Source organism: Hermetia illucens, chromosome 2 (genome assembly GCF_905115235.1).
Source record: "Hermetia illucens chromosome 2, iHerIll2.2.curated.20191125, whole genome shotgun sequence".
NCBI lineage: Eukaryota > Metazoa > Arthropoda > Insecta > Diptera > Stratiomyidae > Hermetia > Hermetia illucens.
Genome location: NC_051850.1, coordinates 129,032,599 through 129,053,706, shown reverse-complemented (window position 1 = coordinate 129,053,706; position 21,108 = coordinate 129,032,599). Strand labels below are relative to the sequence as shown.

At 39.9% G+C, this 21,108-nt stretch overlaps 2 protein-coding genes across 2 annotated transcripts in view; one reads left to right on the top strand and one right to left on the bottom strand.

Annotated features, from left to right (window-relative positions):
* Positions 1-21,108, bottom strand: part of LOC119649702 — a 447,461-nt gene that overhangs the window by 143,689 nt on the left and 282,664 nt on the right. The window lies entirely within an intron of this gene.
* On the top strand, positions 769-7,724 carry LOC119649703 (aquaporin-1-like). The gene is made up of 7 exons (XM_038051974.1): positions 769-1,186; positions 1,238-1,354; positions 6,577-6,680; positions 6,738-6,881; positions 6,947-7,085; positions 7,225-7,367; positions 7,423-7,724. Exons 2-7 carry the CDS (start codon positions 1,252-1,254, stop codon positions 7,525-7,527), a joined length of 738 nt encoding a protein of 245 aa, XP_037907902.1. The 5' UTR covers positions 769-1,186; positions 1,238-1,251; the 3' UTR covers positions 7,528-7,724.

The window sequence follows — 21,108 nt, the reverse complement described above, 5'->3', positions numbered from 1 at the left end:
TTCGAAGTGATGATGACCTTTGCAATTGAAAAAATAATCATTTATAGGAAATTTTATGAGATTTACAAAAATGGCACCAAATCTGCGATTAAATGATTTAGGGAGTGGGAAATTTTGATTCTTTTGATAACGTCAAGCGCTATAACTCGCTATAACGGTGTAAGAAGCAATGGACCAATTTTCGTAAAAAACTGGTACTATCCACCATTAAAATTTGTACCATCATAAACGGGACATCTTGTATAAGCCATGCTAAAGTATGCCTAAAAAAGTTAATAATATAATTTTATTAAAAATTGGTAATAGGTATCTGGTACCACAAGAGCAGGGATGGTAATTTAACAACATATATTCCAGGAGAATCCCTTTAGAATGTATTCTGCCAGATTATTTGCGAGTGGCAGCCATATAGGAGTCTCATGGCGGTGGTGGTTACTTTCACATCGTGGCAGTTAATGCACGGTTTCGCGCCTGTCAGCCTGGAAGCCCTAATACCACTTTGTGTCATATGTACTGTGATCTGTTATCTCCAAGAAAATTCGAATTGCGTGTCTAAAAAGGGCCGCTAGATTATGCCTACACGTTAGAACCCCATGACCTTCATAGCAGCCTTCCCCTTTCTGGGTTTATGGTTTGGATTTTAACAGAGAACGTAATTAACATTGAATTTTATATAAGTAAGGTGTCTTATGTGGTCCAAAACTGTGTGAGTTACGTTATTTACCCCCAAGATAGTTCTAGATTTAACTCATAAACTCAGCGGATCTAGTAGTGGTTTGTAAATAAAAAGTGTCAAACATACAAAAGTCATGCATCCGAACAGGAAATTCTAAAATTTTTTTTCAAAGTAATTTATTGCGTTTAGTTTCTACAAATTGTTTGTTTGGAAGCAGGAAAGTTTTGTGAAAAAGTTTTCGTAAATGGAACTTATAAAAATATACAATTTCTACATATTTAAGTTGGCATCATAATTTTGCGATAACTGCGATAAAGACTTATGTCCTTAAACAATTTTTTTGTTGCCAAATAACAAAATTTTTGCAAATATTTAAAGGATTTTTTATATACACATACATGCACTGAGGTCGTACTCACAACACCTTCTGGAGGGATGATTCATTGATGGCAGATTACCCAAGAACATTTTCGTAACTTGCCACAGGATCCGTGATATATCATTTGAGGAGTTGGTATTTTATTTATTTTTTAAGTTCAATAAAGGAAGTTGGCTTTTTAGGAAGTTTAGACAAAATGAGCAAGTTGAAGCCGCGCGATGTTCATTATGATTTAGGAGCCAATGAGTTCGGAAACAATGCAGTACGCTTTATCCAAGCACTGGTTGCAGAATTTGTAGGTAAGTGGTAATAACAAGGTGCGAGTACTGTGTGTGAGAAGTATGTACCTAAATCCAGAAATCTACTTTGTGCCAGGCAGATAGAGCGATATGAAGAGGGTATGCCAGGTGGCTTTGGGACTTCGGTAGGAGAGCCAGCTTCTGCTTCTCCAACGGACAGGAAACAGTCCTTCCACCACGCACGATTTAGATGCCTTTATGAGCTTTGTTCGGAATCCCGTCCAATCCCAAAGATTTATTATTCCCAACGCATCCACAAATCTCCTGTAATTCCTCCTCGGTCACTCCAGGGAATCGAGACGACATTATATCAAACCATTCGCTGAAGTCCACTTTCTTTGTGTTGTGGAAAAAGAATTGCAATCATTTTGGGCCAGAGTCGCATGGCCTGTCACTTATGGTAATTTTTGCTTACGAATCCTGTTCATTACATCCTTGTAGGCAACACTCCACGGGTTCTTATTTGCCTCAAGGCACAGCTGCGTACAGCAATTCCGATTACTTTCCCGCATAGTCCTCTTACGGCTGCTTCGAAGATAGTGGTGTTCCTTCTATTGCCAATATTTTGGCTTGTCTCTTGTCCTTTGGCAAAGTCTCTCCGAAAACTGCAAATATGGGGATCTCCAGTCCGTCCTCCATGGCATGCTTTTTAGCATCCGAAATGCTCGTTCCCCTCAGATTGTGGATGAAATGGAAAATAGGCTTTATAAACACAAATATAGATTCTGCTCGACGGAATTTCTGCAGAATAGACAACAAAAACTGACTGATTAAGGCAAGATTGCATTTTTAATTTATTAATTCAAAAATACCTTTGGGATAAAAAGTTTTTGCATCTGGTGCTTACATACCTCCAGGGAATCGTCGCCTCAACAAGTATATACAATTGCTTTTATCTTATTATCTTTTTGTCATATTGCTAGGGTCTAGACCCTTCTAGATACAGCTTTTATTTGATATTGAATCTGTTCTCTTGCTAAGAAAATATGTTGTATAAAATATGCATGTCTTCTATAACAAACTATCAGCAGAAAAAAATTTGTACCTTAATTCAAAGGACTAAGAGAAGGAAGTTGCTATGCAAGAATATAAAACCTGGTAGGGAAAGACCCTAATTTTGGAAAAGTTTCCAAGTTTGCGTTTATTCCGGTTGCAGGCGAACCGACAGTTTTGCTTCCAGTCTGCGGGGTTCCAAACCACTTACAACGCTCGCTAACTTACTTTTAATTAGCTCCCCTCTCGTCCATCGGTATATTGACTTGTGGTTAACTTTGTTCTACTTTCCGGAAACCCAAGCATTTTTTCAAATTGATTTTCTAGTACTTCCGCTCTATTCTATGTCTTTTTTAGAGTTTGTCTTTCAATCATAGTTCAAAGTAACCGAAATGAAACGTTCGCAAGGTCATCTGGGATAGTGATCAAGCTGGGGCCCTTCGGTGAGCTTTCCAGTTCAAACGTGCGCGACTATCTGCAGTATCCTTCATAATGAATATTGGGCCCCGTGCGTCCTCCACATCGAGACCTTAAGTCGGCAATGAGGCTGTGGCTCTAAAATTCTTTACCAATGGATTCAATCGCTATTATCGTTGTTGCTAGCTGCTTAGCAATTGCTCTCTTTCGGTTCTTTTATGCACCGTTAATAGAAGGTGAACCCATCATAGGTACGTGTTATCTTTTCAGCCAGAATATTGATAGGCATCATTCTAGGAAGTGTGAGTGCTATATCATCCGATGTGGTCCTGAGAGGATGGTAAACTCTAACAAAAATCACAGCACAGTAAATAACTGCCCAGAGCAACAGGGCGCAGCGTAAGGCAGTATGGATCTTATCTGGCTATAAGCAACCTACGAGCGCATGACGGATGCTTCGCCTAGTCTAGTATTCTCCAAAGACTCCTTTATAGCGACGGTTGTTTTAAATAGTACAGATTAATATCCATGAGATATTTTAAAGCCACAACTATAGCTGTGTCGTTGGATTATGCCAATGCCAATCCTCCCTCACAGGACCATACAGAAACCGCACTAACGACCTGACAAACATCCCAGTCTTTCATTTACTGTAGCATTTTCCAGTAGACGACCTGCTAGCCAGCCTGTGAAATTCGTTAGGCATACTGTCCAAGCCACGATAGTTGAGAGGATAGAGCTTTGGTTTCGAATCCCAGACATCAAGGGTGTCTGTGTTCGTCTTGTCTCACTGCTGTGAAATTAACACTTGCCAGTGTTAAGTGTGATGATAGTGAAACTAAAGCACAGTCTGACTCTGTGGATTCCCTATATATACTCCACTAAGGAGTGAACAGGAAGTGCTAATACTGTCGGAATTGTGGCCAGGGCTTGGTTTTCTCCAATTTTTCTGAAAATATCAAACAATTTTTCCATCGTTTCTTCGGATTACAAGCCCAAAGGTGTACGGACAACGCCTGAAAGTCTACGGACGTATGTGTGTTCGAGGTGGGGAGCAGGGAGGCAAAGTCTCTGAACATTCAGATCATAGTCGTCTATTGTAATCGATTCCCCCACCTAAGGGAATATCTGGGATTTATTTATATACGCAGGATTTCCGTTAATGGATGTAATCCTACCCCCTGCAGCTGTAGCATATCAGCACCAACATTTTATGTCTGATGCATCCATAGGCCCGGCACTCACACAAAAAATATTCCGCTTCCTCATTACAGGATGGACACCTGTTTTTCGACAGGATAGACTTTGCAGTACGTTTGTTTGGCTCTGATAGGAAAACTTTTTCGTTTAGCAATAGTAAGGTTACAATGCCCTGTGCCCTCAATGTCCATTGTTTGCCATAGATCTAATCAAATTAGTTTATGAGCTGACTTCATTACAGTCCTCTAGATAAACAAATGCAAGGGTTGCAAATCGAGTAATGTATTCAGAGCTGCGCTGGTACCCAGCCATACAGTTGTTTGTAGTGTGGCTAGTTTACAGCGAAAACTCTTTTGTTCCATTTTAACTCACTACCCTACGGATACAAGGGTGAACATCTGCGTAATGATAATAACATGGCACATGAGCTTCCCATTTCGAGGAAAAGGTCTGTCTACACAACCCATAATCTATGAGAGCTCGTTTCATCTTTACCTCTATATGTTTGTTCCGAAGGAGCTTCCTGTTTAGAATAACTCACAGATATTTCAATTCTCGTTGTCCGAGCTTCATTGATCTGTTTCCATATACCGGAGTGAAACCAGTTGCGTTCACATCACCGACTTCCCTTTCTTCGCTTTTATGTAGAGGTGGAGGAGAAGGTTTTGACAAACAAGCGGCTGAAGGTTCCTTCAGTCGAGCCTTCCTTACCCGGTTTTTCGAAGAATAAGGCAACAGTCAGGATTCTAGTTCCTTTCATTAAGTGAGTTACTGTACTATCCTCTCTGGCGAGGTAGGCCCCGCATCTACTCTATTAAAGGGGCAACCTCTGAATGATCTTTAAATGAGAATCGGAGCATGCGTTTGGTAGAGATGTACGAATTTTGAATATCTCTATGTTAACTCTATAAGCACTTCTGACTTAATGGAAACACTGCAATTAATAACAAATTTATAATAAGATTTTATAATTTATAAGCGAAGTGCAACATTGTGTACTTCATGATAAAGCAAATTTACCTATACCTCATGACGTTTGCACGTTTCCTAACATGTTTTCCTCACATTTTCGATTCGCATCTACGATAAGGAAGAGCTGAAGAAGTGGAAGGAGCGCTTTAATACAAATCTTCCCCGATGAAGCTCCACCTCTTCTGCATGAAATTGCAAGTCTCTACAATATTATTTATCGTCTACCATGAACGCCAGCAAACAAAGTAAAGCCACCAGGTTTAACGGCCACCATTCGGAACTTCTCCGTTCAGCAGAGTAGCTACGTTATCTAAATCTTAGGAATTTTTCTAATGATTAAAATAAAGAAATCATCGTTAAAAGGGACAACGCCACCAGTGCGTCAACTGAAAAGTAATTTACGTGTTTTCTGCTGTCACGAAAACATTAACCAAAGTCATCCTGTAATCGTCATCAGCATCAGGATACAACTCGAAAACTTAATTGGGGCGGGGTAACTTCTTCCCCATTCTTGAGTCTCCCGCACTGATCATTGCATTCCCGAAAAAGTATTAGATATTATTATACCTACATATTATGACACAATATTTCTAGTTTTGAATCGGAATAAAATCTCAGAAGAAGTTAAAGCCAAAAGCGCAGTCTGCCAGGGTTGGTTTTTAAGGTTTTGGGTAAAACAAAACCATATTAAAATCCGTTTACTGTCTGTCTGTCACACGAAGTTTCTTCAGAAGCGGTTGTCACCAAATTTAGTGAAAAGCTTGGAACTCTGAACACTCGCGCATAAAGTGAGTTACATCCTTTCACGTTGAATTTAAGATGGACCCCATACATGAAAAGGGGGGGTATACATTTTTTATTTCACCAACTATGGCCAGGTAAAGGCCTCGATTAATACTTTATGAAGCTGTTTTTAATTTTGACATTTGTTGGCAAGGTGGGGTGTGCCGGGGGTCGAAAGTGATCAATTCTTTAACGGACGCATTCTCAGGAACTACCCAACCAAAAAATTTGAAAAAAATCAAGCGGCTACCATTATATGGTGCCTAGGCTCCGAAGTGCCCTATATATCGATATCTGTTCAAATAAAGTTAATAATAGTATATAACTATAATTTTCAGTAATTGGCTGCAGAGCCCCACCCTCCCCCCTTGATTTCATCCTAGCACCACGAAATTTGACAGCAATGTTGGCTATACTATAAAGTGTGATCCTACCAAGGTTTATTATTGCTGACAAAGTTATAATAGGTTAAAGCTGTCACTTCTTTGCAAATTCAAGACTTTGAATGTATTGTTACTACAAAGCTCCAAACTTTCGTCAATCCATGTATGCGTCGTACTATTGGATTATTTTGGCCAGAAATAATAACTAATGAAAAACATCATCGGTGAACTTGCCAGATGCCTGCGCCATGTTATCCAGAAAGCAGAGGTTTTAATGGACAGTTCTTATTAAATGTAGGGTGATAACTAAATTATAGAGAGAGAGCTCCGTTCGGTCCTTGGATTAATATTCTACGCGAAACGTTTGGAATATTATGCAGATTTCATTTTATATATTGTAATAGATTGTATTTTTTCAACTACATTTCAAGAAAGAGGAATTAACTAAACAAAATTTATACATTCTGATTCCAGGCACATTTATTCTGCTATTCTTCGGCGTCGGCTCCTGTACACAAAGCCAAGAGATAGTTCCAGTTTCGCTTGTGTTTGGATTCTCTCTAACGATAGCTGTCGTGGTATGTAACAAAAAAATTTCCTTTTCAGCCTCTAGTAATCCAACTGACATTGTCCAGGTGGCAGGCCAGATAAGTGGAGGCCATGTGAATCCTGCAGTAACTATTGGCCTCTTGGTTATTGGCAGGATTACTTTTATTCGAGCAATATGTTATGTAATCGTCCAATTTTGCGGAGCTATTTTTGCAACATTTATTCTCTCCGTAAGAAAATATGCATAAGAATGTGATTTTCGCCAGTCATAAAGTATTAATTTCTTCCATTCAAGTTATTGGTCTCGGGTGAAATAAGTCAAGGGCATACTATCCTGAGGAGAGAAATAAGCGCCTTCCAAGGCATGTGCCTGGAATTAGCAGGAACTACAGTGCTATTGTTAGTAATTCTCGGATCTGTTGACAACAAGAAAGGTGAATTCTATATTATCCTAGCTTGAAATGTTTCGTTGATTTTAAGCCTAAGAGTCCGAATCTCCTTTAAACTTTCGGATGTTTTGACTCTTATCCTGGAGCTTATTTAAAACCTCGTAATGTTTCAAATCCATTGCAGTGTTACAGCCAATTGCGCCCTTCATGATTGGCTTAGCTTTAGCAACGAATTGCTTAGCCATTGGCAAATATACGGGTTCCAGTTTGAACCCGGCAAGAACCATGGGGACTGCCATACTGTCTAACGATTTCAGCGATCATTGGGTAATCTGATACCCACCAAATCTCACGTATTTGCATTTTACCCTTTTCTTTTCAGATTTACTGGGTTGGGCCCATTTTGGGAGGGATTTTAGGTGCTGTAATTTATGTGGTTTTCATAGAAGAAAAGAATGGATCATCAGCAGTTGGAGAGGCAGTTTAATCTGATAAATAACGCATACACTCTATCGAAAGTTTGCATATAACATATATTTATATATGTAAACGCCTTCAGCCGCAACCAAACCGACATGTATACGCACATGTATATATGTGATACATAATCATTTAATGAGTTAAGTTTTTCCTAAAGTGTACCTTTGATCATTCGACAAAAATTATACGAAATCAGCTGCAGAAGTTCGTATTTCAATTTGGGGGCTATCCATTGACATATAACCCTCCGGTGGAATGATGTAAACTTAATTAATATAATCAAAGTTCAGGCTTCAGACATGGTCTCTCATTGCTATTTCCCACAGTCATTAGACTTGAAAAACCCGTACTAAACATAAATTATTTTATTTAAATCAAATTCTTGGTTTGCTAAATAAATTAAATTAAATTTCTGATCTACCTGATCTACCTCTTTAATTGCAAAAAAAAAACCTTTATTAAAATCTGTTTACTGTCTGTGTCTCTCATGTACCTTTTTTGAAAGCGACTACATCCAATGAAAGGAAATTTGGTTCACTTTTACTGGTAGAACGGTGAAATAATGTGCACACAGCGAGTGCCATGTGGGGGCCGATTTTTACTTTTTTTCAAATGTATCCTTTTGGGATATCAAATGAAAGGTCTCAGTTAGATGAGAGATCTCAAGTTTGACATTTAAAATTAGGGAGTAAAAGGGTCAAAAAGTACAAACTTACAGTCAGACTAGACTCATTTTCAGAAAAGACCCAAATCCAAAATCTGAATGTGAACTAATATATATGTAGTACTAAAGGACCCAGGTCATTGCCACTGACAGTGATACTGCCTGTTTCATAGTGATCAGTCGGCAAAAATACAGTTTTATTCAGATTTAATCTGAGACCATGTTGTATGAGGCGATCATTCCATTTTCGGACAAATTTCTCGAGATCATTTTCACTATGAGACGCCAGGAAATCATCATATGCATAAAGCGGTGTATAGGGCGCCGGACATTGGATATCTCGTGTGGCAGCGTCCATTACAAGGACAAAGAGGAGTGGTGCCTCCTTAATGACCACCGGCAGAAATATAAGGCGGTTTTGATACACCCACACTTCGAGCTTTACCGTTCGGATCATAGTAGAGCAATTGAATTCAACGCACCGGTTCTTTAGGTACTAGGTATTGTCACACGATCAAACGCTTTCTCTAGATCTAAAAATACAATGTAAAGAGGGCAATGTTTCTCACGGTGTTTCCCTATGAGTAAACGCGCAGCGTGTATTGCGTCAGTAGTTCACAAATCCGGCTTGATTCAAGGTTATTTTAACGATGTCACGAATACGGTTGTCAAGAATGCGTTCGGAAACTTTGGTGTGGGACAGAAACCAGATCGGACGGTAATTTGAACATTTTGCTGGACTACCTTCCTTTTTTCATATTGGCACTGTGGTGCTTCCTTGTCAATCAGATGCTATTTTATCTTCCTCAATAACCCGATTGAAAAATTTACTGAGTCACAGTGTTGCGTCCCAGCTGTTTGCTTTCCAGAGCTCAGATGCGATGTTGTCAGGTCTTGTGGCTTTCCCCGATTTCAATCGATTTATTGCTTCCTTGACTTCAGTGACGCTGACAGGTGGGATTGCTCCAAATGTCGGCAATGCTTGTCGAAGTTTAAGATGAACAAATTTCTCCGTTGAAATATGCTCGAATTATTTTCGCCACCTATCTATCGCGGCTTGGGGGTCGGTAACTATAGCACCGTTATTGTCATGAATGGAGCGGGAGGTGTCCGATACCCTGTGTACATTAGGCTTTTGACAAATCGATGTAGATCTCTCTCCTCGTCCAGAGTGTGCAGTTTATCATAAAGATGTTTATAATGGACTGCTTAGGTAACGATCGCTTTTTATAAGTCCTGGTTGCCACTCATGTAAATTTGTCATTTGGCCAGGGTTTTATCGTCGAGGAAGTTATAGTAGATGTTTTTTTTCATAGACCTTTGAGTGTCGTCATTCCAAGGCCAAGTATCTCATTTAATGGACCAGTTACGTGCCTTGGTAACCCCAGGCATTGCATACGCCGCTTTGTGGATCGTGCCTTTAATTTGGTTCCACGATTCTTAAACATTCGTAATGGTTGGTAATGTAGTGAGAACATTTCGTCTTCGTTCTCATGTGATGCCAGTGCATTCTTTGCGCTGTTTTATCGGTGGCTTGATTGGCAAGATGACAATCAATGGCGTATGTTGCGGTGCGATGGTTTTATAGGGAACGGCTCTACGATCACTGATGGTGGTAAAATTTCGTTGTTTTATAAGAATATAGTCGATATGCATTTTACTATTCTTGTTATAAAATGTTGAAAGATGAGATAGTCATTTCAGGAACCAGGTATTTACCAGTACAAGGTCAAGGGTGTCCGCAAAATCGACTGTACGCTCGTCATCCTGATTGCGCCCCAAACCCTTTTCCCACACAAGGCTTCCGTTGCTGTCTGCCTTTCGCACACATGACCACCGCCTGCAATGATGATGCAGCCATTAGCAGGCACGTTGCAGGTCGCTTCATCAACTGAAAATGTCCGTGGTGCGTACGAGGTGATGAAGCGTATAGCGCGATCAGGTGATATAATAGTGAGCTTCATCAATAACTTCTGCTCATTTTTCGATAGGTCCGGCCTGCCTGCCGTGGTACTGAGGTGAATGCCTTAGCATTTTTGCAAGGCTTATGACTCAACACCATATCTTCGGATAGCTCAAGTGGTTAGAACACTGGGCTGTCGTAGCAGACGGTCGCTGTTCAAATCTCATTCGTGACAAAGATGTTTGTTATCGTAACTGGATATCGGATACCAGTCGACTTAACTGCGAATTGGGTACCTGTGTCACATCAGAAACATAATGTCGGGTGAGCGCAATGCTGACCGCAATGCCTCTTACAGTGCACTATAGTTTACCATTATAGTCTTGAATGAAGTGCTCTAAAATACTTCAAGACCCTGATCCAATATGGATTGATGCGCGTTTATCATTGTTCTTCTTTCTTCTTTTTCTTCACTCTCTGTCCCGTTCACAAGCGGAGTCGGCTCGTCGTAATCGGTTTCGCTATTTGGCTCTATCAAATGCCCGATATGGATGCAATCTCGAGGCTTTTAGATCCCCATCCAGCGTATCAAACCACCGTTATTTGGCCGGCCGTCAATTTTGATGTTCAGATCAATCTTGGCAAGTGAATTCTCGTTAGCGCGAATTGCGTGACCATACCATCAAAGACGCCTCTTTCGCAATTTTTCCACGGTCGGTTCAATCGATCCCGGATATCCTCATTTTGTCTAGTCCAACGCAACATCTTCGTCTCCATTACCGTAAGACACTATTCATTGTCTTTTATAGTCGACCAACACTCAGAACCATAGAAAGCGGCAGGACGGATGACATTGCGGTAAATTTTAGATTTGAGAGGTTCGCTGATATGTTGATCACAAAAAATACTAGTTGTGAAACGCCACTTCATCCAGGTTGCGTTTATGCGTGAAGCAATTTCATAACACAATTCTCCATTGCCAGATAACGTTGACCCGAGGTATTTCATCATCAACGGCGCAACAACCGGTATCCGGTCTAGGCCTGCCTTAATAAGGAACTCAAGACATCCCGGTTTTGCGCCGAGGTCCACCAATTCGATATCCCTAAAAGCTGTCTGGCGTCCTGGCCCACGCCATCGCTCCATCTTAGGCAGGGTCTGCCTCGTCTTCGTTTCCTACCATAGATATTGCCCATATAGACTTTCCGGGTGGGATCATCTTCATCCATACGGATTAAGTGACCCGCCCACCGTAACCTATTGAGCCGGATTTTATCCACAACCGGACGGTCATGGTATCGCTCATAGATTTCGTCATTGTGTAGGCTACGGAATCGTCCATCCTCATGTAGGGGGCCAAAAATTCTTCGGAGGATTCTTCTCTCGAACGCGGCCAAGAGTTCGCAATTTTTCTTGCTAAGAACCCAAGTTTCCGAGGAATACATGAGGACTGGCAAGATCATAGTCTTGTACAGTAAGAGCTTTGACCCTGTGGTGAGACGTTTCGAGCGGAACAGTCTTTGTAAGCTGAAATAGGCTCTGTTGGCTGACAACAACCGTGCGCGGATTTCATCATCGTAGTTGCTATCGGTTGTGACTTTCGACCCTAGATAGGAGAAATTGTCAACGGTCTCAAAGTTGTATTCTCCTATCCTTTAACTTGTTCGTGTTTGTGTTTGACCAGTGCGGTTTGATGTTGTTGGTTGATTCGTCTTCGGTGCTGACGTTGCCACCATATATTTTGTCTTGCCTTCATTGATGTGCAGCCCTAGATCTCGAGCCGCCTGCTCGATCTGGATGAAGGCAGTTTGTACGTCCCAACTGACCCGAGGTATTTAAATCGCTCAATTCTCGGCAGGTCACTGCCGCTGACAGTCATTGTGCTGTTAAAAATTCAATTTTTTTCAGATTCAATATGGGACCGTGTTGTATGAGGTGATCATTCCATTTTTGGAGAAGTTGCTCGAAATGATTTTTGCTGTTAGATGCTAGGAGAATATTATCTGCATAAAGCAGTGTATAGGACGCTGGATGTTGGATGTTCCATGTGACGGTGTCCATAACAAGAATAAAGAGGAGTGGTGAGAGGGCGCTACCTTGATGAACACAAACAGAGACACGAAGCGGTATTTATACACTCGCAAAACTTCGAACTTTACTTTTCGGATTTTGGATGCATTTTCTTGGTCGGAATAAGTCCAACTACACTACGACACGGCTGAACTCGCAATGAAAAATCGAATTCTTAGCATTAGCAGATGCCCATCCTATGCTCGTAAAGGGGTCCTCAAAGGAAAACAATGTTTCATAGTATCGTAATGTGGTTTCAGTTCTAAAAGTAATATTGATTAATCTTCGTATTTTATAAACTGTTGCCAAAGATACTCTTTGCCGTCCCTGAAAATTACGAATGTCCTTTACAAAAGTGAAAGAAATTTTCGATAGTTAAACTAAACTAACCTTCATAGTGGTATCTGACCTTATTTTGTTCAGTGCTCGAATCATTATGAACTAACGTCCAAGAGCGTAGGTCCGATAAATCTTAGCTGAGTTAATTGTAGTTACTGGTAACCATGTAGTGGATGCCTGGCTAAGGTAGCGACTTTCCTGTTAACCTTGAATGTTTTTTATGCTTCAGAATGACCTCTCGGCTGTAACATTTTGCTTTCGTTAGCGAAGCAAAATAAAGTGGTGGGAATCCCGGGATAAGAGTACTTCTATTCCGTTTACAGCATTGTACTGCATTATGCGGTTTAAAGCCCGCCGATAGTAAGTACATAAGAATATGGTGTATACAGAGTCCGTATGGCTTGCCATCATGTCCTCATGTCAAACCAGTACCAGAAAGAATATTGACTACAAGACGCCGGTTCAGAACGAGGAACACGAGGACTTTCGATTCAGAGGAGAAAAATACTTTCTACGAGCAACTAAATGTAGTCTAGGAAGTACATAGTACCCTAACACGATATTGTTATGATCGCGATAGATGTTCTAAATGTTAAGTTGACTTAGGAGTTGCATTCCAAATGTGAGCAATAAGAGAAGCATTGATATCAGCCTTAAGTCAGATTACGACTTGATGGCTGTTTGCCTTCACTTGCGTGCAACGCCCTTATCTGGTCGCCACCTTAAAAAGCGTCGATCATCTAAGATTGGAGCCACCCAATTATATGAACCGGTTGTTCAACAGTACCAGGGCTGCTTTTCTGCCCGTCGCAGAATATTAAGGAGCATTAAACATCCATCAAAAGTCCTCTTTTCTGTGGCGCAAATCAAATTGTTGTTCAAACCTCGAAGGGAGGGTAAACGCGAAAGCGGATCCGAGCCTTTTATTACTGCGAAGAATATGAAGCCCTGATATCACAGCAAATCAAGGAAAATGTAGGGTGGTATGCGTCGCGACAAAAATAAATATCTATTATTGAGCTGGCCAAGAATTAATATGAGTACCAAAAGACTTCCAGGTGGTTGCAAGTCTTTCTATCATCCAGTACATTCGATAGTATCTGTGTAAGAGCACTGCGCCACGATCCACAATCGTATAGCATCTGGTGAAGTTTTCTTGTGAATGAAATAGAAAGTTACCGTAACTTGTGGACACAAACTGCCACACAAGAATGTACTCGATGTACTCAACCGGAGCAAGGACGCTCGACTTGACGGTGTTTCTGGGGGAGTGTTTCGTGCAGTTTCTGCATGTGAACCTTCTAAAACCTTTCCCAATGGCTGATGGGACGATCATTTAGAATCCGAAAAAGGGCCCTCATTTTGATTTAATAATTTCAGTTGTATTTGCGTACGGGAAAGTAATTGTTTTGTACGTAGTGCACATAATGCGTCGATAAATGGTTCAAAATGCAGTTATGCCTTGATGTACATTAGGGGCAACTATTCTTCCAAACAATGCTAGGAAAAGTTATTACAAATGGAGTGGAACTTGGAGTCCTTAAATGATTTTATCGCGTCTCCAAGGGCATAACCAGGCTCAAAGCTGCAGCCTTTTCCTGTGGTTATATATGACCACATCCACATCATCATATTCATTCTATTATTTGCTGCTATACTCAGTCCAACCAGGGATACACACATCATTTAGTCACTGCAGGAAAAAAATGCTACCATTGGATCATATATCCCAGCCGTCAAATTCAACACCTTTCGTTTTGAACAGGCAATTTTTCCACACGATTTCATGCTATACTAAAAAACCCTCTTTAGGCCTATAAAGATTTTAATGCTTCCCTCTGATTCCCTAACTTCTACGTGTACCCCATTTCAGATGAAAACATCAAACCTGGGGATACCGAAACAATGAAAGTGTACGTCACCGCCTTTGTCTGCATGTTCGCTCACAAATCCGGTTTTGGCGACCTTCTAAAAGTTCCTGCAAAGGCCAATATAGAACAATTCTGTCTGAAAACGGCACGAATTTAGTGGGAAATACAAAGCTGTTCCAGGAACCCTGGCACCACGGGTAGTCATATGGAAGCAGGCAAAATTGAACAGCAGGCCGTTGCATATCTTGGTGGACAACAACCATGACGAATTATTAACTGCAAGAGCTGCAAAGACATTTCTGGGCCAAATTCGAAGAGGATCATTTAATTTGATGACTCAGGTACAACCATGAGCTATGCGGTATATATTAACGCGTTTAAGTTCCTATGATCATCAAGATGTAGACGTGTAATTCTAAAAAAGTCGACAAGTGGTTCCGGAAATATCAGTATATTTGGAGAAGAACAAAGTCACTAACGAATGAAAAAAATCATTTAATTCTTTTCATTAACCTAAAAATCTAAGAAAAACTCGAAAGAGAAATTCTAGTTGAAAAAACCAAGGAAACGCTGTGCGGATTCCAACGGCTAATATAACCCTCGGTTTGTAAGACGTGATTGAAAGACAAAGACTTTCGGAGGCAGCATGTTCTGAAGGCAAAGGCTAGAACCTCAACCAAGATAACGACAGTGGTGCCATGTAAGTGTGGTTGATGAGTTGAACAACGTTGTATATATGCAAGAATTTCTAGAGCCACATTATAGAGTATAATGTTTTCATCCCAGTAGTCTTTTCCGTACGTCTGTTATTGGAAGGGGTACTTTAGCAACAGTATACATTTGACATTCTGAACACCCTTGCTTATCACATTTTTATGACATATCTCCGTAGCTAGAGCTAGAGTTGGATACGATAGAAAACTAAGAAATTTATCCCATGCGAGAGTGTAGGAACATATTCTGTTTATTTCAAGCCTTTTATCTGCTTCCTCTACCCTTGCCATTAATTCTCTCTAACAATGTAACATTTATCTACGACAGCATCAAAAGGGTAAAAGGGTATATGCAGCAGAGAAATATTTCGAAGATAACAAAAGTAATATATGTTCTTCCATGACATTTCCAAGGATTCCATAATTTATATCCACACGTCTTCGACATTTTGGTCAACTGTATCAGACATTTTCATCAATTATTTCTTCGTTTTGCTGGACCACCAATATCAGCTCATTCAGGAATTCTCGGCCCATATCATGTCGAAAAAACCTTCACTTGCATGACAAAACTTTATAATCTCCACGGAATAAATTTGAAACGGTAGAAAAGACGAGCGGACGGAGGACACACAATATAAGAGACATTTCCTATGGAAAAAGGCAACCCGATACCAATCCGCATTGTCCTCTAGTCAAGTTTCTAACTATTTTATTTTCCTTTGTGTGTCCTATGCTATGCAAGCAAATTGTACCCTTTGACATTGTGTATTAGAAACATCATCTAGTTTCTGGTCCCCTGGGTTATTTTATCCTTTTACCGGACACGACGAAGGACGACACTTGCTTTGAATCCCCTCTATTTTATTCTCTCTTCAATTCTCCATTTACTCGCTTTGCATTCGTATCAAATTTTCAAAAAGGACTTATTTCATTTTGGACGAAGTATAATATTTTAGTAGATTCAGAATCAAGAACAAAGCCAAGATGTTGTATGCCATCTTATGAGAAGTGTTCACAGGATTCGGAGAAGCATGAAATATAGAAAAGGATAATGGTGTGCACAATTCAGATGAAGTTTACTCTAAAGCTGAGAAGCAACTCTGAAAGGGAATTTCACTCTCATCTCATTTAGGTGACTTATTTCCACAACGAGGATTACGATGATGACAAAGGATAAGGTGAAGTAAAGGATGAGACAGTAGCACTATCTTCACTGCAGGCTCGTTTGCCATACAATTTCCTGTGTCCGTATCGCATCCTTTTGGGAACCAGTGTTTAGTAAACTTTTTAAGGTATTTTTTGCTTTAGAAAACATATTTTTAAGAGTATATAAGCTTCCAGTGATTCTTAAATTGTCTATGACCACATAACTATCCGCAGGAGCGACTGTCATGTGCTTTATAGGGGATTTATCTCAAAAGTATACTCTTGTAGACGTATATTTGTTAAAAACAAAACTAAATGACATGTGAATAAAAAAATCCTATCAGAGTAAAACTTTGAAGGTCTTTTGATTTGAATTTATCATGCATGCATAATGCTTGGTATCGTCTGGGATGGGATCCCTTACTCCATCCACGCAGATACACTAAATAGAGTTCTGCCCGCAGATACAGTTCTATCCACATTCGGCGATTCCTTGTTTACATATCACAAATATACATACATCAAGGAAACCCATAAAATTTCCTGCTTCCTTATTATGCTGCCAAGCGTAAAGAAACTGAGATTAGTTTCTGACGTTCTCCCAGAGACTTTTTAGTTGCGAGTCACTGCCATAACAAATGAAAAATATAAAGCAAAAAGATCTTTCAGTAAATGTCTTGTTCTTTTAGTTTCAAAGGATATTTTCGGACTTATGAGGGACAATTTCAGAAGGCTCAAGAGGGATACCTCGACTTCGTTAGCAAGCATGTATTTGTATATTGCGGAAGCTGCCTTCCTTTCTCCCAGCCCGGCCTCGAGCGCAAGGAGACGCAGTAGCCTTAAATATTTATGAGAACGTTTTCATAATTCTCTGCACAAGAAGCAGAGTTATTTCGCAATGAATTTTCTCCCTACCCCGAAGGAGATGGGATTCATGTTTTGGAAATTGTGTCATTTTGTGTCGATTGAATAGCAAAACTAAGACGAGCTGAGAAAATGATGGGTTTTTGCGTCCTGAATGTCCTTTATGCGATAACAAAGCAGATAGAAGAAAGTGAGATGTTTGCTAGATGGCTTAAGAAGCTTTGCCAAAAGACGAGTTAGGATTTAACTGAATAACAACGAACGCAGATGATGATGACGGTGAAAGTGGTGGTACGGTCCTAAGTTGGAATGTGATTATGTTCAGGACATTTGTTTGGTGATGTTTAAGAACTTGGAACCAGACGAGGAACAATTTGCAAGACAAGCCCCTTCCATTGTTGGGAAATTGTTCGGCTTAGGAAAACAGTTTCAGTTAATGGGAAGGAAATAGTGCTGGGTATTTTCTGCTAAACGATCCCTCCGCTTTTCTATGAATGAGACCGAAATGTGAATATCAAATATAATAGATTGTTTCATTATATTCCATGTCCTGGGTTTGACTTATGAGACAATGTCATTAAGAAATCTTTCCCCGGAACCGTAGGACGGGAGAACGATGACAAGGCAAATTTCGAGAACCTTAAATGGAATAACTCATTGAACACAATTATTCTACTTTCTTCAGTTTCTGTACTCATAAAGTAGGCTCCCATCTCACCTGATTCTAAGAATAGAACAAAAAGCTCAGCAACGATAAATGTAAAATTAATTCCAAGCAAACGTTGCGCTATAAAATGCTAATTTTATTACTTCGCACAACATCATTTGCCTTCGGTCCTGATTTTGTTGGAATCGACTTCCAAATTTATCATGTTCCACAACAGCTTGCTAACATTTTTAAACAATTATTCCAGAATTCCTCACTGCCAAAAATACGAACCTAAAAAATAGGCAGCTAATTATGAGCTCCAGAATTGAAAAGGGGAGGGGGCAACTGTATTGGGTTGCCCAATGACAGACTGCCACAAACTAGCAGAAGGTTTTCTGTGAGGACATTAAATGTTCCCTAATGTTGTGGTGGTTATGCCACCTAAAATGCCGCGCTCCATTTTTTCACAAGCAGCCCTGGCGGCGATATACTGGCTGAAATAATATTTTCGCTGCAGGATGGAACATCTGTGCGAAACTTTTTTCTGTATCAGGATTTAATAACTTTAAAAGCAGCTCACCGCGGCTAGCGCTGAATAGATTTTGGGATGGGGATAAATTTGAAAAGTTTTAACAGAAATACGTGATGTACTTTGATTTATTAAAACTCGGGATTCCGGAGTTTACACTATGCGGTAATATCCGGAGCGCTCATATGCATTAGAACTAGGGCAAGCGGTGTTGGGGCCGAAATTTATTGATTCAATTTCGGGAATGGAGGATGCATACACAGTGAATCGCGTTTTGATGAACTAACGAGCTTATGGTTGAATATTTATTAAAAATTATCCAACATTGCTATGGCCATGACTTAAGATGCAGACTTGCGACTCTACTTTACCTGTCGGAGTTCGAAGAAGTATGTACGTCACCTTCTACGTGTGTAATGAATTTACAATGAGAAATTGAATAATGATTTGAAGACATCAGGAAATTCCCTCACATGAATACCATCATAAGTTAAATAGTTTCTATTCCATTTCGAAGGTAAATAGTTATACATACAAGCATGGGAACGAGAGGGCATTCACATTGCAGATGAAAGGAATCAAGATGAATCCGGTGGGGGACGAAACGTTGTTATATCCATAATATGGTAAGGGTCAGTAACCTGGAAATCTATCAATAGGGGTCGATTTCGGAGTTATCCCACCAGCATAACAACTCTCCACATAATTTGTGCGTGGTGGCTTTTCAGAAATTTACAGTTATATGTAAAGGATCTTTGCCGAGTGATACTTCGTAGACTGCCTTTTTAACGGTTCGTGTGAAAAAAAAAACCAATTAAAATCGATTTAATGTCTGTTTGTCTGTCCGTCTGAATGTCCCACTCGATTTACTTGAGAACTTTTGAACCTATCGTCATGACATTTGATGAGAATAGGAAGTCTCTTTATATGTAGCTGTGGAGTATGTGAAAGGGGATGAAATTTTTGTTTTCACTGTGTTTTCGTCCCATTCCGATATCTGCTCAAATAAAGTTAATTATAGCATCTCATCTTATTTTACAAATTTACCCAAGAAAATATAATATATCCTAGAAGTGCAGAATTTGGCATCAGTATAAGTGATAAGATAGGACATAGTTATGAAGCTTGAAACAGATACGACAATTATCAAGAAAGTGATAAAGGGTCAAAGTTTGCGATTTCGTGTGAATTTATTGCATTCTAGGACGTGTATAACGTTGTCGAATGAAGTGAACCCTTATAAGCGCTGGTTCTGTTCATCTCCCTGTCTGTATATCTGTCATACGTATTTTTCTCAAAAAAGGTTGTGCTGATTGACACCAGCTTTGATGGAAAGGTGGGAAATGTGGGCGTCAACGCATACAGCGGATTGCATCGTTTTACATACATTTTAAGGGGATGTACAATTTTTATTTCGCCATATATGATGATGTGGGGTATCAAATGAAAGGCCTCAATTAAAGCTGGCCTCAGTTTGGAATGCAAAAATGCAAAAGGAGGAGGGCAGGGGCCGAAATATTTTCACTTTTTTCACGATCCTATTCTCAGGACTTATCCACCCGAAAAATCTGAAAAAAAAATCACGGGGCTGCCACTATACGGTACCTAAACTCCCAAATACTCTCAATAAATCCCTGTTCAAATAAATTTAATAATAGTACATTGCGATAATTTTTAGTAATTGACTGCAAAACTCCCCTTAGGTCCATCCTGGTACCATGAAATTTTGCAGTAGTATAGGCTATATAATGATCCTACCAAATTTGGTGGAATTCGCATTTTTACTAACCAAGTTACAGTACTTCAAAATGCCAGTATCATACGAATGTAAATTTTCGGAGGTAATATATGCATATATGTCTCGTGTTAGGTACTAATGGGACCAATTTCCACTCAAATATTTTTATATAAGAAATATACAAAATCTTTCATACCTAAAGCGTCCAGCTTCTGCTTTCAGACTTGTTTTCAATTGAAAATTTCGGAAAAATTCTGCTTTTTGCAACTTTTTTGGTATTTTCTTGTGCGTGTGGGGAGGACGAGGAGGAGTAGGTCCTAAGTGTTCAAAACGTATTGGGTCATTGTACTCGATGACCCCGTCTAACTTAACACCCCGGATTATGTACCGCAGAATTTTCGAATTTGATGCTACCCCGCAGCAGCTGGAATACATGCCCACCAAAAATCAGGTATCTGATCTGCCCAAAAGGAAATGTTTCGTGGTTTCTGCTTCCTCATTACAGAAGGAGTTCAAATCATCTTAAGGAATCCCTATTCTGACGGCATATCCACCTATTGAATGCCCACAATACTTCTGCATATCTTTCTGCTTTAAGACAGAATAAACTTGATCGTTTGTGTGTGATCATTCGGTTCTGACAGGAGAGGTATGGTGTGTTTAGCAGGGACTTTTTTTGTCCCAAGTTTTGATAGAAGCATAAACCATTAGGGTTCAGTCGCGGCATAAGGTAAACTGAACGCTTTTTTGCCAAGGCATCCGAGATTTCATTAGCTTTGCGCAAGATTATTCTGAGTGTATGCTAATAGGTTAGCCAGAATGCCCAAAATATTTTTGTAAGTCTTCATTCCGCTTCCTTTGGTGTATGTTGCGCTTCTAACAGCGTTCAGGTTCTGTTACTTGTCCTTATAATGGAAGGAAAAGAGCATTTAGTTTCCACCTTTTTGAAAATTATACCACTGTAGTTTTGTTTGGATTTGGCGGCAGCTCATACCTCAGACACTGAATATCAATAAAACCAACGGTGCGTAGTATAAGCTTGGACCTGTATTGGTAAATAGTAGTGAGTCGATTAATATACTGCACCGAAGTGGAGACC

Coding starts and splice junctions, on each gene's coding strand:
- LOC119649703 (XM_038051974.1), top strand. CDS start 1,252: ATGAGCAAGTTGAAGCCGCGCGATGTTCATTATGATTTAGGAGCCAAT. Junction 6,681..6,737: donor CTCTAACGATAGCTGTCGTG/GTATGTAACAAA, acceptor GACATTGTCCAG/GTGGCAGGCCAGATAAGTGG. Junction 7,086..7,224: donor ATCTGTTGACAACAAGAAAG/GTGAATTCTATA, acceptor AATCCATTGCAG/TGTTACAGCCAATTGCGCCC.